At 44.8% G+C, this 17,571-nt stretch overlaps 1 protein-coding gene across 1 annotated transcript in view; it reads right to left on the bottom strand.

Annotated features, from left to right (window-relative positions):
* pum1 (pumilio RNA-binding family member 1) overlaps positions 1–14,324 on the bottom strand; it is a gene marked incomplete at its 5' end in the record, with an annotated part of 118,667 nt that extends 104,343 nt beyond the window's left edge. Inside the window, 4 exon segments of the mRNA XM_079521746.1 lie at positions 1,030–1,155; positions 4,569–4,721; positions 4,723–4,741; positions 14,086–14,324. Of these exon segments, the coding sequence (XP_079377872.1) occupies positions 1,030–1,155; positions 4,569–4,721; positions 4,723–4,741; positions 14,086–14,324 (537 nt within the window).
* Between the last annotated feature and the right edge of the window lie 3,247 nt (positions 14,325–17,571).

The raw sequence follows: 17,571 nt of genomic DNA, 5'->3' as shown, positions 1-17,571 counted from the left end.
TCCGTCACCGTCAGGGAATGTTCCCTTTTTAATCAATGAAGGGTGGCTCCACTGCCCGCGTTGCGTTGCGTTGACGGAGACGCGACGCGAGCATTAAAATTGAACCGGTGCGTTTTTTGACGCACGCGACGGAGACGCAACGCGTCCGGTGGAGCCCTGGTGTTAGACATCCCTCCCCCTATCCACAACAAGGAGGAGCAGTGGACCAAAGCATTATGGGAATTGTAGTCCAGGAAGGAAGTGATCCTAGTGTCCATGACATCATGGAGCCCATGGACACTTTCAAATACTAAAATATCTAAAAACACAAATTAAATTACCCACATAAAAACGTGTTTGTCTCCCAAGCATCATTAAAATAAGATCTGGTTGCAAAAGGGGTGAAGTGGCCCTTTAAGCCGTGTATGTGTTCAACAACACAGCCATGCAAAATAACACCGACAGCTATGAGGTCACGAAAGCTTGCCATCCTTAGGAACGGTTGCTAAACCGTTTGGATTGGCATTGGACAAAATCGCTTTTGGGGTGGGGTTTATCGAAGGGCTAATTTCACGATAAATTAAAAATCTCCGGGATATGATTATCGTTTTTTTTATCAAGTGGATCGTCCCATTGTTTCACAGGTTAACCCATTTTGGTGTTTTAAAGCATTATGTTATGCTTTAGCTATTTAAAAATAGCAGATCTACAAGCTCATAGCGCGGCACCGAGTGCCGCGCTATGAACTTGTAGGACTGCTATTTTTTGAAAAATCTTGAAAATGTGGCTCAAATCTTTGAATGTATATTCTTTCAGGAGCGAACGTTTTTAACTCAAATCTTTGCTTCTGAGAGGAGGTTCCTGGAACAACATATTTTCAGATGGGGGTCGGCGGCCAATTACATATCATGTTTGGGGTCCTTGACATGAAACATTGAGCACCACCGATACAGAAACATGAGGTTTTTCAGAAATTTTGAAGACAAAATGGGTTAAGTGTGTAGTACTGTGTACAGACAGAGAGACGGACACAAACCAACCAACACACACCTGGCTGCTGTCATGGATGTTGTCTCCGGTGGGCCAGCGGTGTTTGCCAGGCTGCTCGCCATGCTGCCGTTGGAAGAAATAGTCCACCATAGCATCGTCCTGGGAACGCCCCGCACCCGCCACACCCTGGGATGCATAATAATAATAATAAAACTTCATTTGTATAGCACCTTTCATGACATGAAATGCAGCTCAAAGTGCTTTACAGAGCAATGGAGAAAAAAAGAAAAGAAAAGCAAGGCATAAACATTAAAAAAAACAAGAGTAATAATGCAATACAGTACGGTCGATCACGCACGCGTGTGATCGCGCATGGATCGCTGCGTAAAATGCGATATTTTGAGCTTGATTAGAGCTTAAGGCGAGACATGGTAGGTGAAATCATGATTTTTCTTCTTTTTTTTTTTGTTGCTATTTTGCTTCCTAAACATGTTTTCTTTCAAACTAAAGCAAAATAAACATCAAAACACAGATTTAGATGTTTATTTTAGTAGTTTATTTTAGCCAATGACAGCTCGTTTTGCTGGGTGAAAATCCACCCTCTCAATTTTCATGATTGGTTGTTGGTACAAAGGAAGTGACCATATTTGGATCAAACCACAGTCAGCTCGAGGTCCAGACCTTTCCAATGATATATGGCATTATATGTTGTTGCCAAGATTTGGATGAGATATTTTGTCTCAAAATAGTGGCTTCAAATAAAAAAAAATTACAATACAATTCTTTAAAGGTCGTTTACTCAAAATGAGTTTCTCATACCTGGGACAAAGAATCTCCACTTCAGTTGCACTCACATACACCAAACTTTCCAGTCTTATTCATAACTATATTCTGCAGATATTTACAGATGGGTTTGTTGATATATCATTCACAGCCTGATTTACATCACATTTTATACCTAAAAACATGCCGAAAATTGGGTTTTTTTTATGCCTGTTGACACTATTTTCTGATTTGTGGAGTGATAATTAGAGATATCTAAAATCCCTTCTGTAATTTTCTTTGTCTCTAATATGTCAACAAAATGAAAAAATCATTTTAAACCTGGCTTTATCCGATCTTCAGATTTATCGTCCCGAAATGTATGCAAATTAGCGCATATAATGCCTAATTTGCAGCACAGTAGCAAAGATACTACCGGATATTTTGATCGCAAACCGGAAGTGGTCACCGCTCACTCGCTCTATTTGGTCAGAATCGGCATAATGGTGACGTTACCGCCACCATCAGGATTGATTGTCCAATACTATAGTCTTGCCCCGTGAAAATTAGATATAGTGTGTATATCGCGGATTTTTCTATTGGCATTAAAATGACAAATTAAACATATGAATAGTGCAGGCAGAAGGCACAATCCACTGTTAATTAGGCTGGCAATAAGCCAGTTAAAAGCATAGGCAAAATGGTAAATGGTGCATTTATATAGCGCCTTTATCCAAGGCGCTTTACATAGATTGTGCATTACATTCACCCATTCACACACACATTCATACACCGATGGCGGCGGAAGCCATGCAAGGTACCAACCAGCACATCGGGAGCAATTTGGGGTTCAGTGTCTTGCCCAAGGACACTTCGACATGTAGACAGGAGGAGCCGGGATTCGAACCGCCGACCCATGGATCATTGGACGACCTGCTCTACCTCCTGAGCCCACAGTAGGCAAACACACATGCTGGAATTACTGCCAAAGGCACAGCACTGAGTGAGAAGTAGTGCACCAGACAAGACGTGCACCCCGCTCTCCGCTGGCCGTTGCGTGGCCCGCGCCGGACCTTAGTCTTTTTCAAAAATGATTAGTGGACCTTCAGCATTTCTAGTTGAGGACCCCTGCTATAGTAACTAATTGCCTGACGTTAGTGTGGTTAACCAGACTATAGTAATTGCCTGACGTTAGTGCAACCAGACTATTTTCTGTATAAACATGTTGTTTATTCATTCCGTGTAGAACTCTTGACTTGATTGATTGACATTAAAAAATGGCCTGTCAGCTCAAACCCACAAAGCAATACTTTGTTTTCAAGAGTGTTGCATACAAATGTCAGTTTGTATTTGTAAGTTATACAGAAGAAACCCCTGCCAATTACATTTCCATTTCCCCCCCTTTATTTCACATTCCAAGTGTGTTTGTCTTATATGTAACGCCATCGCCGCAATTCCAAAGCCACCTCGGGTACATTTTTGAGTGGTGCTTTGTCTGTACCCGTGTACCCGTGTCTGTACCCTTGTACCTGTACGTGGCCCCACGTACAGATGAGCATGGTTGCTATGGTTAGTGTGTGACGTCACTGCACCACTCAGTTCACACGGGTGTGATTTTTAAATTATTTCCAGCAATGGGATATTCTTTTTTGGTGGGTTTTTGTTTGAATGATTGATTGAAATATGTATTAACAGTTTGCAGAATTACAGTACATTTCAAGCACAAACTCAATACAAAGGCTGTTAGCTGTGAGTGGACGACCCAATTAAGCATTACACTTGTTTACAATAGGGTCCACCATGTTCAATTCATCAAAACATTTAGAGACGTACAAATAGACACTTCTATATAGTCAAAGAACAGAACAGGAATTCATCATAGAGGTAAAAAGGGAAAAGAGACATATACAGTGAGGGGAAAGGGGGGGGGGGGGGGGGGTGGGTAGGTCTTGTTGGGTTGGTCATTTTGAAAGTAGCTCTCAGTGTGGGCACCGCTGATGTAAAGACTCACATGATCTGACCCGTTGCCATAGTAACCGTGCTACGACCGACTAATAAGACACCCAAACAAACACCTGTCCAGATATGGAGGCCAACAGGTCAGGTCACACACAGAGTTACGGTGTTTTCAGACTGGGGGAGCGACTGACGCAGCTAGACGTTTAACAACACCAGCGTTATTTACGTGGCCGTGGTCCTGTGAAATTGTCGGTGCACGTGCTCGTTTCGTGCACACACACCCGCGGGGCGACTAGATCTTTGTTGAGCTTCTTCTTATATCTTTTTTTTACGCAGCGCGTGTCGCACCCTTCATGAGCAGCAGTGGGTTTTTTTGGCAACCGATTTTGATTTTAGTTTTAGTCACATTTTAGTCACCTTAAATGTTTTAGTGTTCGACTAGTTTTAGTCGACGGAAATCTACAGTTGATTTAGTCGCCAAAAATGCATTTTGGTGGGCCTTGATGCCGTCGTAATGACCGTTATTACACCTGCTGAAAATAGCCGATCTACAAGCTCACAACGCGTCGCAGCGTGACGCGTTGTGAGCTTGTAGATCGGCTATTTTCAGCATGCAACCAAGTGTAAAAGGACATTTTAGTCTAGTTTTTATTTGTTGACGAAATTGTCAGTATCTTTAATCTTAGTTTTAGTCATCATAGCTTAGTTTTTATTTAGTTTCCATTTAGTTTTTCGTCAGTGAAAAAAGGTGGTCAACGAACATTTTTCATCTTGCTGAGACGAAAAATGAGCAGACCTGTCATTGATCCAGGTCGACAACGTCTGCGCCACACGCTCCCAGACCAATGAAGGACAGACAGTGTTCTAGACTGGTTTACCTGTTGGCTGGGGGGCGGGGCCTGGGGGGTCTGCCCGACTGGAGGGGCGTGTCCTCCGCTGCTCAGCACCACGGGCATGCTGGGAGATGTAGTTCTGAGGTGGGGGCTGAACGAGTCCTGCCAGAGCACTGCTTTCCTCTTCAACACACACACACTGCTCATTCCACCACGGCCTGTTGAGAGATAAAGATGACGTGAGCATGCGTGTGCGCACACACAGACACACACACATACACAAAGACGTGTGGCATACAGGGTCAGGGTAAATAATGTACAAAGCTTTTCAAATCAGAAAATAAATGACCCGCTATGCTCTATGAACTAAGCTTAAATGGAAACATTAAGGTACCAAAAGCCACTTGTCACACCCAGAGATTAAAATAGGGTGCATTTTGCATCCCAAAACGCAGTTTAAAGTTAAGGGACGCAATAAAACGACGACCTCTGCATCCACGGGATGCACTACTGTACTACTGTACTGTTTTTTAATTCTACTTTATTTTGCTAGCTTTAGTTATAATATTCATTTCTTCTTCTGTTTTCTACATGAATATAACCACATTATAACAATATAAAACTAGAAAAAGTGCCCTTCTGGGCACAGGTCTCCACCAGGAGGATAGGATTGTGTGTGATGTTTGGCAAAATGTTTAGGAGTAATATAAAGTGTGTGTGTGTGTGTGTGTGTGTGTGTGTGTGTGTGTGTGTGTGTGTGTGTGTGTGTGTGTGTGTGTGTGTGTGTGTGTGTGTGTGTGTGTGTGTGAGAGAGACGCGGCCTGTTGTAGCGCCACCATGAGGCTGATTTGAAAACTGTCAAGTGGCATTTCTTCCTCAACCTAGTAGTGTCTAGTAGTGGGAATAGGCATGCACAGTTTCACCGCAATCGGACGCTGCGTTGAGGAGTTGTGGCGATTTGTACCAAACGGGCTACTCCTGAAAACTTTAGAAGCCAATCGTAGCCAATCAGGATGGATAATTATGAGAAATCAAACAAATCACATGATCACATAACTATGGAGAGCATGTGTACCGATTTGCGTGGAATTTGGATAAAATCTGAAGGAGTAATATTAGAAAATGTGTTTTACATATGTCGGCCTCCTGGTGGCGCTCTAAAGAGCAGATGTGAAAAATTCCAGGCAAAGGTTTTTCCTTGGCCTCTAGGGAGTGTGCATACATGGTTTTACACAGATCGGTGCAGTTATAGGTAAAACACAAATCGACCAGTTATAGCGCCACCATGAGGCTGAGTTGAAAATATTCAAGTGGCATTTCTTCCTCGACCTAGTGGGAATGTGCGTGCAAAATTTCACGGAAATCACACCATGTGTTCATGATTTGCAGCATTTTGTTTGAAACGGAGTACTCCTGCGAACTTTGGAAGCCAATTTTAGCCAATCAGGATGGAGTGTGAAAAATCTGAAAGACCGGTTTCGTTGAATGGCTCTAGAGAGACTGTGTACCAATTTGCGTAATGTTTGGACAAAATCTGTAGGTGTACTGTCAAAACATTTGTATTGCACAAAGCGGCCTCCTGGTGGCGCTATAACAGGCCAATGTGAAAACTGGCATTCAGGGAGTGTGTGTGCAGAGTATGGCTGCGATCAAGCCAACGGTGCCAGAGATTAGCTGTTCACAGACGGACACACGGACGGACACACGGACGGACACACGGACGGACGGACGGACACACGGACGGACACACGGACGGACGGACGGACGGACGGACACCCGGACGGACACACGGACGGACACACGGACACACGGACGGACGGACGGAGTGCAAAACATACTCTCTCCCCATGCCTTCGGCCTGGTGGAGACAATGAAATGGGAGTTAAATGCTGCAATTTGTAAAAATGGCAAAAATAATTATGACTCCTAACGTGGTTGAAGTGGGACTCATAAAATGTCCCTGGGACTCGTCTAAAAGACCATCCCTGCATCCCGGGACTCATTACATTGAAAACCTGTTTACATCACTGCAGACCGAAAGGCCAGTTTCTTTTCACGTGTCTACAGTTTCCCTACTTCAACCAGTCTAGCATGAAGTTCTGCACAATCAGGCTCATCTGCAAAACCATCTCAAATGCATCATTTCCTACGTGAACGAGAGATTTAAGCACAAGACAAGCCAATATATCCAATCACTGTAGACTAGAGCTCACTTTGACGACTTAGTTTGCATGATCACACCGATGCAAACACAGCGGACCAATCCAAAGCCACCTTGGCTCATGACCTACAAGCTCTACGAGCTTGTAGATCTGCTATTTTTCAATAGCTAAAGCATAACATAATGCTGACACCAAAAGGGGTTCCCGCCCAAAATGGGTTAAGCTACATATATAGACTTAAGAAATTAAAGCAGGTCATGTTCACACACACACACACACACACACACACACACAATTTGAGAAAAGGGAAATTTCTGCTAGTTCAGCTCAAGCGACACAGCCATGGGGACACATTTCTGCGACAATTACGTAGAAAACCAAAGCCATTTCCTCCTATTACATTGAAGTCCAAAGCTTTGCTGTGCAGGAGGAGAAATGCTTATAGGTGAGAAGAATATGCACGCCTGGCCTAACGATAGCTCTGGGTCTCCGACAGGGGTTGGAGACTCTGGCCTAACGATAGGACTGGCCTAACGATAGGACTGGCCTAACGATAGGACTGGCCTAACGATAGGACTGGCCTAACGATAGCTCTGGGTCTCCGACAGGGGTTGGAGACTGGCCTAACGATAGGACTGGCCTAACGATAGCTCTGGGTCTCCGACAGGGGTTGGAGACTGGCCTAACGATAGGACTGGCCTAACGATAGCTCTGGGTCTCTAACAGGGGTTGGAGACTGGCCTAACGATAGGACTGGCCTAACGATAGCTCTGGGTCTCCGACAGGGGTTGGAGACTGGCCTAACGATAGGACTGGCCTAACGATAGCTCTGGGTCTCCGACAGGGGTTGGAGACTGGCCTAACGATAGGACTGGCCTAACGATAGCTCTGGGTCTCCGACAGGGGTTGGAGACTGGCCTAACGATAGGACTGGCCTAACGATAGCTCTGGGTCTCCGACAGGGGTTGGAGACTGGCCTAACGATAGCTCTGGGTCTCTAACAGGGGTTGGAGACTGGCCTAACGATAGGACTGGCCTAACGATAGCTCTGGGTCTCCGACAGGGGTTGGAGACTGGCCTAACGATAGGACTGGCCTAACGATAGCTCTGGGTCTCCGACAGGGGTTGGAGACTGGCCTAACGATAGGACTGGCCTAACGATAGCTCTGGGTCTCCGACAGGGGTTGGAGACTGGCCTAACGATAGGACTGGCCTAACGATAGCTCTGGGTCTCCGACAGGGGTTGGGCTAAATCTCTCTCTGGCAATATACCTGTACAGTGTACACAGTCACAGTATATATATATATCTGGGAATAAATGCCATTTAGTTGCTGATACAGCAACAGCCTGCAGAGGTCCTTTACAAGCCCAGATAGGTGAATTTGTGCATAAATCGGGTGCAGTACTTAGTTTAGACAGTTTTTGGTTTAGACTAGTCATTGGTTAGACCAGTCATTAGTCCTACAACTACAAGCTATCTCAAACCCTCACCCTAAACCTAACCTCCCACGGGGCAGCACACCTAAACCTAACCTTAACCCATGTCTAACCAATGACTAGTCTAAACTAAGTATGCACCCCCCTAAATCAGGCTATGTGCATTAGACCAGGGGTGGGCAACATTGACGATGGAGAGGGACACTATATTTTCCATATTTGAATTGAAATCCTGAATTAATTACTTGCGTAAGCCGAGCGTGCAAGTACTGTAATCGGCTGCGTATATGTCAGTAGTGTCTTGTCGGCCAATCAGAGATTGGCTGATGACGTAACTAAGGTACGTTTGGTGATCGCCTGGGTATGTATGTATGTATGTATATATGTATGCATGTATGTATTTGGTTAAAATGGGTAAGGTTTAAAAAGAAAAGGCAAAAGCATGCTCTGTTGCACTGGCCTAAAAGTGGGTCCTCTGCTTCAACTTCTGAGAATATGTTTGGTTCATTAGCCACCAGATGGCATACCTTATAAGTATGTATGTATGTATGTATGACTGTATGACTGTATGTATGTATGTATGACTGTATGTATGTATGTCGCCCTTATTGGCCGTTGATGGCGAGTCAAGGTTGGTACAGTATCAGGTCAATAACGGGTCTAAAGGATTTAGAACAGCAGTTGTAATAGAGATAGACATTAGTTAGTAGCAGTATTTGCGTGCTCTGCTTGCACACAAGTAGGCCATGTTGTGTGCACGGCGCAAGTAGGCCATGTTGTGTGCACGGCGCAAGTAGGCCATGTTGTGTGCACGGCGCAAGTAGGCCATGTTGTGTGCACGGCGCAAGTAGGCCATGTTGTGTGCACGGCGCAAGTAGGCCATGTTGTGTGCACGGCACAAGTAGGCCATGTTGTGTGCACGGCGCAAGTAGGCCATGTTGTGTGCACGGCACAAGTAGGCCATGTTGTGTGCACGGCGCAAGTAGGCCATGTTGTGTGCACGGCGCAAGTAGGCCATGTTGTGTGCACGGCGCAAGTAGGCCATGTTGTGTGCACGGCGCAAGTAGGCCATGTTGTGTGCACGGCGCAAGTAGGCCATGTTGTGTGCACGGCGCAAGTAGGCCATGTTGTGTGCACGGCGCAAGTAGGCCATGTTGTGTGCACGGCGCAAGTAGGCCATGTTGTGTGCACGGCGCAAGTAGGCCATGTTGTGTGCACGGCGCAAGTAGGCCATGTTGTGTGCACGCCTGCACGGCGCAAGTAGGCCATGTTGTGTGCACGGCGCAAGTAGGCCATGTTGTGTGCACGGCGCAAGTAGGCCATGTTGTGTGCACGCCTGCACGGCGCAAGTAGGCCATGTTGTGTGCACGGCACAAGTAGGCCATGTTGTGTGCACGGCACAAGTAGGCCATGTTGTGTGCACGGCACAAGTAGGCCATGTTGTGTGCACGCCTGCACGGCGCAAGTAGGCCATGTTGTGTGCACGCCTGCACGGCGCAAGTAGGCCATGTTGTGTGCACGGCACCTCGACAGAGTTTTTGCAATTTCTGAATTGGAATCAAATGCATTTAGTCATAGTTACCTAGGTTAACTTTATAAACTAAATACCGAATACACTGGACATAAAAAAGACAATAAGTTATAACATGTTAATACTAGTCATTAAGCTACATATATAGACTTAAGAAATGAAAGCAGGTCATGACTCATGTTTGGAATGGTAACGGCTATCATTAATATATCAGCATTCTGACCTGCAGGCCACATTAAGTGAAGGTGAGGGCCACATGTGGCCCCCAGACCACTGTATTAGACCACTGCCTAATACAGTGATAATCTCAACCTGTGGGTTTAAAGTCCCTAGATGACAGTGAGTGGAAGAGACAATTTAAAAGGACTTTGTTTTCAGACCTTTTTAGTAGCTAAAAAAAATAAAAGATCACACGCGTGTGAAGTGAGGGGCGCTCTTATCATCACCTTCTCAACCAATCCCACCCAATCACACCGGCCAATCACAGTTTGCGTTCTCACTTTTGTCTTCAATGTTACTGCATCAAATGTTATCAACAAACATCATAATATACATCATCTCATTCCGACCAATGAGAATTTGCGTCCTCACCTTCATCTTCAATGTTTGTGTTTACGCAATGTTTGTACTCAAAACTGTCCATTCATTGTCAATGGCATTTAATGTTTGTGTAGTGTTAGGAGTGGACAAAGTGTGCGTTTACCCACACACACACAAAAAGGTGGACACCCCCCCAAAAAAACTGGTCAAACATTGGCCAAATTGTCGAATATTGTCAAATAATATAAGAACTTAAGAAGCTCAAAATGTCTCGCAGAGCAAAGCTTACAGATGTGCCATTTTCACAATATTTATCTGTGAAACCGAATTAAACTAAAATGTAATGCCTAAACTCCTACAATTCCAAGCAGAGATTAAAATAGGGTGCCTTTTGCATCCCAAAACTCAGTTTATAGTTAAGGGACGCAATAAAACAACAACCTCTGCATTCACGGGATGTACTACTGTACTGTTTTTTATTCTAGTTTATTTTGCTAGCTTTAGTTATAAATAATAATGTATTCTTCTGTTTTCTACAACAACCACATTATAACCATATAAAATGAAATGCTGCAATTATATGCTGCAAAATATGACTCCTAACGTTGTTGAAGTGGGACTCATTACATTGAAAACCTATTGACATCACTGTCCAAGTGCTTGTCTGGGTGGGGGGTCCCCAGTTCAAATAGGATTATTTTGGGGGGTCACTGCCTGAAAAGGTTGAGCCACTGCAGTAGACAACCGCCTAATAATAAACCTTGCTCTATCTCTGTATTCTAATTTCTATTAGCTAATAGTAATCCCTGGGCTGTTACACACAGACAACAGTTTCATGTACAATACAAACATCCATCTATAGTGAGTTTATGTACAGCCAATTTCTCTGACCAGGCGAGAAGGCATGTACATATACAGTATATTGCTACTATAGCAACCACCATTCATCAAAGTGTTGTCAAGGCAAGTTTGTTATGAAACTGGAGTGACTTTGCTCTTCCATTGCTATGGGCAATTTGTTAGGTAATAATGGCCATATTCACTGGGAGAAAGGCAAAGGGATAGATATGGGGTAGGAAACCATAGGCACGTGAAGGTGATCACTGGCATAGGTGTGAAAGAGAGGACTTTATTTTAAAATTAACTCAAGTCCCCTCACATCAGTAGGAAATCACATTCTGCACATAATTCTACATTTGTGACTAAATTTGACTGAGGACCTGCCATTGTATTTTTTTCTACATGTTTAAGAATTTATTTCATATTTACATCAGCTCTGACACTTATTTCAGACATGCTCTAGTATGTGAAGAGTCTGCCTGTGCTATTAACTCATTTTTTTGGGGGGAAAAAAGTTTTTCTCCTCTGGTGAAATGGCAGTCTCTCAGTCAAATATGGTCACATTTATTCAAACTCTGAACTCTGACTGGGGAGTGAGTCTGGGAGATAGGTGGGGGTGGGGTTATAGTCTAATCGAGAGAAAATATTTCAAAAGAAGAAAGGTTGTTAATTATGTATTTTGGACATACTGGTAAAAAGCCATTGGTAAAATATTTTATTTTGATGTGGTGTCATAATTAAACTTATTACGTTGACATGGCACACCTGACTATCAAACAAATAAAAACATGGCACGGTATGTCAAAAAAGGTTGCCGACCCCTGGGCTAATCGGCTAGATAATCATTACACATGCAATGACAAATGCACCCATTTCAACCAGGAACAACTTCAAGTGACAATTTTGAGGGGTCAGTGACAGTGACTATAGGCCCCTCAAGACAATTTTGAGGGGTCAGTGTCAGTGACTAAAACTGATCACTGACCCCTCAAAATTGTCTTGAGGGGCCTATAGTCACTGTCACTGACCCCTCAAAATTGTCTTGTAGTAGTAGTAGTAAGTAGCCTTGCCGAGCCATGAGGCCCATAGGGCAGGAGCCTATCTCCTGTTTCTGTAGCGTGAGGCAGCTTGATGTACAAGTACACCCCCTGGACATGACGCTAGTATGTCGCAGGGACTTACCCCCAATCCAACCCTTGATGCTGAGTGCCAAGCAGGGAGGCACTGGGTCCCATTTTTAGAGTCTTTGGTATGACCCGACTGGGGATTGAACCCCAGCCTCCCAGTCCCAGGACGGACACTCAACCACAAGGCTTGAGGGGTCTTGAGGGGCCTATAATTCGTATTCTAATATAAGGGTCTCCCGCTTGTGTTTCTGTCCGATTAACTTCCAAATCAGCATGCAATAAAGTAAGACAGGGAAAATTACAAGCAGTGCTTTTTTTTTTTTACAATGACCCATGCTACAGTATAGTAATTACCTGTCTGGCAGAGTCACAGTCTCACACTCACACTCCATCCATCACCAACAACAACAAAAAAAGTCTGCTGAAACCAGTGTGCAATCCCCCACACATTAGCACACACCCCCTTCCTTCCAACAAGACAGTCAGAGAGGCGAGCCATAATATACAGGGTGAAAATAAATACCACTACAGGGCCAGAGGCTGAGCGACACATTAAGATAACACTCACTCACAGTGACTCTTCGGCCATTAGGAATAGGCGCGCTGTATGCGTTTAATTTTTTTTTGCTGAAAAAGAAGGCCATGCCGACCCACTCTCCTCTCCCCCTGTGCTACTAAAAGCCCCTTTCTGGACCCTCTTGGTTTCCCAAATACATTAAAGGGGTAACCAAGGGTCCCCTCGAAAGGGGTTATATACTATACCCCGTGCCCAAAGTTACAGAACCACCAGGAAATCCACAACACACAGAGACACAGACAAGACAGTGAGTGGTGTGTTCATCATCATTCCTCAAAGCAAAGCTGTCCCTCCTCCTTGCAGCTTGTTATGTTACCAAGTTCGTCAGTCAGTAGTCACCCGGAAATGGGCACACACACACACACACACACACACACACACACACACACACACACTGACTGCTGTGCTTCCAGCCTTCCACCATGCATACACCGAACTGGGTTAATCATTATTCAAATACCGCCCGGGGATCAATGAATTCACCGCACCGCATACATACCGGCCACACACACACACACAAATACATGTGATACACACACACACACACACACACACACGGGGCGTGACAGCCAGCCAGGCCAGGCGACAAAACAAGCTAGCAAAATAACGTCAGGTTTTAGGTCGGTGTCCCCCGCCACCAACAACACACACACACAAAACCTGTCATTCCCCAAAAACAACGTCTCGAAAACAACAGTGTGGTTGTGTTGTGTGCGACGCCCGGGCCGTGGGTGGGAGTCAGTCAGTGACTGTGGACCCCCGCCCCGGTATTAACGGCCCCGGGACGGGGGTTGTCAGTTCATTTTGTCGGGGGGAGCAGCCAGGCTAGCCTGTTATTATTATTATGGTGGTGGGTTCATTGCTCACGTCCAGCAACAATAAATAAATGGCCTCCTCCTCCTCCCCCCCCCCCCCCCCCCCCCCGGCCGGCACCGAACACAACACGGGGCTCGAGTCGACATTACGTTATTAACGGAGGTTCCGTCCCCCACCCCCGAGAAGACAACACTCGGCTCGGCTTTGATAAAATACCGGCCCCGTCCCACTCCCACAGGTCCCCCACCGGGCCCCCGTGGGCCGTGACAGGGGGGTGGGGGGATGCTAACAAAGGCCCCGGGTAGCTGGAGCGACACAACGGGAGGAGGAAGAGAGAGGCTGCCTGGTGGAAGACAGTGGAAGGCGGTCTCTCTCTAAAACAACCTCCGGTAAAAAAAAAAAAAAAAGAAAAAAAAAAAAAATGGCTCACTCCCCGAGACATTATGATCCCCCCCAAAAAATAATACCCGGACCGACGCATGGGCGGCGGGGTCCGCGGGACCCCCGCGGCCGCGGACGGGCGATACTCACAGGCGGAGAGGGTGGATGGTCGCGGATTCTTCTCTTCTTCTCTCTCTCGACTCGTCTCTCACCCTGCCCTGGTTTCTCTTTCTTTCCTCCGCCGCCGCCGAACTCCCAGTTCCACTAGGGCTTCTTTCAGTCAGTCCGACAACAACATGGCGGCGCCTCGCGACGGGAGCAGCAGCCAGCAGGCGAGAAGCGCTGCATGATGGGAAGGCAAGGCAGGCAGCGCGAGGCGTGCGGCTCATTGCGCCAACAACACTACACTGTAGGCGGATGGATAGATAGATAGATACTAGCTCGAGCGTCCCTTTGTTGTGAATATGTGTGTAATAAATAACTCCTATTTACAAAAAAAAAATCCTTTTACTGTATCTCCTCCAACTCGACCAACTTCCCCCATTTTTCAACAGTTTTTTTTAATTATATTTTTGACACTTGCTTTGGCAATACAACGCTACTAGGCAGATAGATAGCTCGAGCGTCCCTTTGTTGTGTGAATAATGTGTGTAATAAATAACTCCTATTTACAAAAAAAATCCTTTTACTGTATCTCCTCCAAGGCTCCAACTCACTGTATATACTTCCCCCATTTAAAAAATATATATATTTTGACACTTGCTTTGGCAATATACAACTACTAAAATGTTTTCTCGTAGCTCGAGCCCCTTTGTTGTGAATATGTGTGTAATAAATAACTCTTATATTTACAAAAAAAAACACTACTGTATCTCCTCCAACTCGACCAACTTACTGTATATAGGCTACTTCCCCCATTTTTCAACAGTTTTTTAAAATGATATGTTGACACTTGCTCTGGCAATAATACATTTCAAGGCCCAGCAGCCATTATTTATTCTCATTTGAGCCACGGATCACCTATTAGATGAGATTATAATAGCCTCTCAGACCCTAATTTAAACTGTTGTTCTATCTCCCCGCCCCCTTCCCCCTCACTGTATGTTTCCTTTCCCTTTGAACCTAATACATGATTTCCTGTTTTTTATATAGAAGTGTATATGTGTTGCTATCTAAATGTTCTTCTGATGAATTGAAAAGGGTGGACCCTGTTGTAGCCTTGCCGAGCCATGAGGCCCATAGGGCAGGAGCCTATCTCCTGTTTCTGTAGCGTGAGGCAGCTTGATGTACAAGACCCTGTTGTAAACAAGTGTAATGCTTTACCAGTGTGTCGTCCACAGTGAAATGTCCACATTCTGCAGAATGTGGATTTGTCCACATTTCCAATTCCATGCTGTTGGCAAAACATGGAGACATTACGATTCTTCTACATTCTCTAATTAGACTTCAGATGTTGAGAGCGTGACATTTTACGCTCTCAAGAGTTAAAGATCTAATAAAAGAGTCCATTTGGTTACCAACTCTCCATCATTTAGCTGCCTGGGGACCACCTATGGAACCGCCTCAAGGACCACTGGTGATCCCCGGACCACTAGGCTAACTTGAAAACCACTCCAAACCCCTCCAACTGGACCAACTGGATTTTCAACATTTTTTTTTGTTTATATATTTTGACACTTGCTTTGGCAATGTAAACTACTAAAATGTTGTCTCGTGCCAATAAAGCTCATTTGAATTGTATATGGGCCGGTGAGTTTATTATTAGGCTTGTATAATGTTTTGACATTTTCCACATTGTTGGATTATTATGGCCAATTTAGCTCGGTTTTTGTCCCATACTTCTTCTGGTTGTGTTTCAATATATTAAGGGGGCAACCACAACCCCATATTATGGGGTATTATGGGGTTGTGGTTGCTCCCTCTCGGAGCCGGAGGACCCCCTCTGCCCCCCAATGAGAAACCTCCGCGCGGTCGGGACAGGACACAATGTTCGGGGGTACGCGGCTACGCCGAAATTGGTGACCTATCGGATCATGTGACGCCAGAGGTCACTAAACAATCAAATTGAATCCTCATTATTTCAGACTCAAGGGCCACGATATCTCACACCAAATGGAAAATAAAGTCAGTCGTAATAACGTCGGACTATTAATGCGATTATCGGACGAACATACGTGTGGTGTATGCTAACAAAAACAAATTGTGCCACTGCCAATTTCTCACAAAGGCAATCTCAGAAAACTCTTGGACTTGATTTTGAAACACGGAATTCGATAGGTCACAACTTGTGGTGTAACAACAAGGGTAACGGAGTTGTCTGGGAGCCATGGCAACGCGTGCTGCTGCGCCACACGGCCGGCAGGTGTGTGTGTGTGTGTGTGTGGGGGGGGGGGGGGGGGGGGGGGGGGGCTGGCTGCATGCTCAGCTGCGGTGGATGGATCATGGATGGATGGATGGACCTCCGGAATGTGTCAAAATGTGGACAGTGTGAAAAGTTGTCACTAAAAACGAGCCTGATAGCGAATTTGAAATAGCAAAAAAAAGATATAAAGAAAAGCACCACTGTGTGTGTGCGACTATGAACTATCTAGTCTCTAGCGTAGAGATGACGTAATGCGGCTAGCATAGAGTAATAAATCAAATCATGGTGGAAGCGGCCACACGCATGGTACATTATTTGTTTAATACAAAATAGGCTTGTGCTTCATGATCTAAATATTAACATCACAGTTTTAAATGATTTTTTTTTGTAAAAAACAAAAACAAACAAACAATAATCTCAATGTGCATAAATACAGATGACAACGGAAGGCACATTTAATTTAGAAAGTGTACTTTTTTTATTACTTCAAACCTCCCCACCCACCAACACACCCAGTAACATATTCATTCGTCGTATCGTACCTGTCCTCCCTCCCCCAATTCCTTTCCTGGTCACTCTCCTTTCCGTCTAAAATTGTGATTTATACCAAGAACTAACTCCCGTCCCGAGGCGTGGCTGTCTTGAGTGCTGATAGTCTTTTTTTCCCCTTCTTCTTCTTCTTCTCCTTCTCCTTTCTTTAAAGGTCCCCATATCAACATGTTCAGATTGACATCAATCAGTCACTTAGCTCAAGGACGGAGATAATGGCACTTGGAGCCAAGACCATAATGATTTAGGTTGATGAAATAAAAAAGGGTTGGAGCGTTCGTTGTCTCGGAGGAGGGGGCGATAGGTCACTGCTCCCCTTAAAAAGAATTCAGTGGTTCTCAACCTTTTCAGGGCCCAAATAATCATAATATTTGAACTGGGGACACCCCCCCCCGCCCCACTTAAGTTGGAACTGTATATCGTTGCAGGGCTGCAGAGCTTACATTTTGTTTGACTCGGTGCCACAGATAAATATTGTGGAAAATAGCTCAACGCGAGGCGTTTTTCTTTTTCCAATGTTTGCCTCTCTATTATATTATTTGACAATTTGGCCAATGTTTTGACCAGTTTTTATGGTATAGTTTGTTTGATATACGTTTGATACAGTAATGGTATTTTATTATTTTCTTTCTTTATATTTAGGAATGAAAAATGTCTTAACCCATTTTGGGCGGGAACCCCTTTTGGTGTTAGCATTATGTTATGCTTTAGCTATTGAAAAATAG

This window comes from Electrona antarctica (assembly GCF_951216825.1).
Source record: "Electrona antarctica genome assembly, chromosome: 15".
NCBI classification, from domain to species: domain Eukaryota; kingdom Metazoa; phylum Chordata; class Actinopteri; order Myctophiformes; family Myctophidae; genus Electrona; species Electrona antarctica.
The sequence above is the reverse complement of the archived record's forward strand: the minus strand, read 5'-3'. Positions and strand labels throughout refer to the sequence as shown.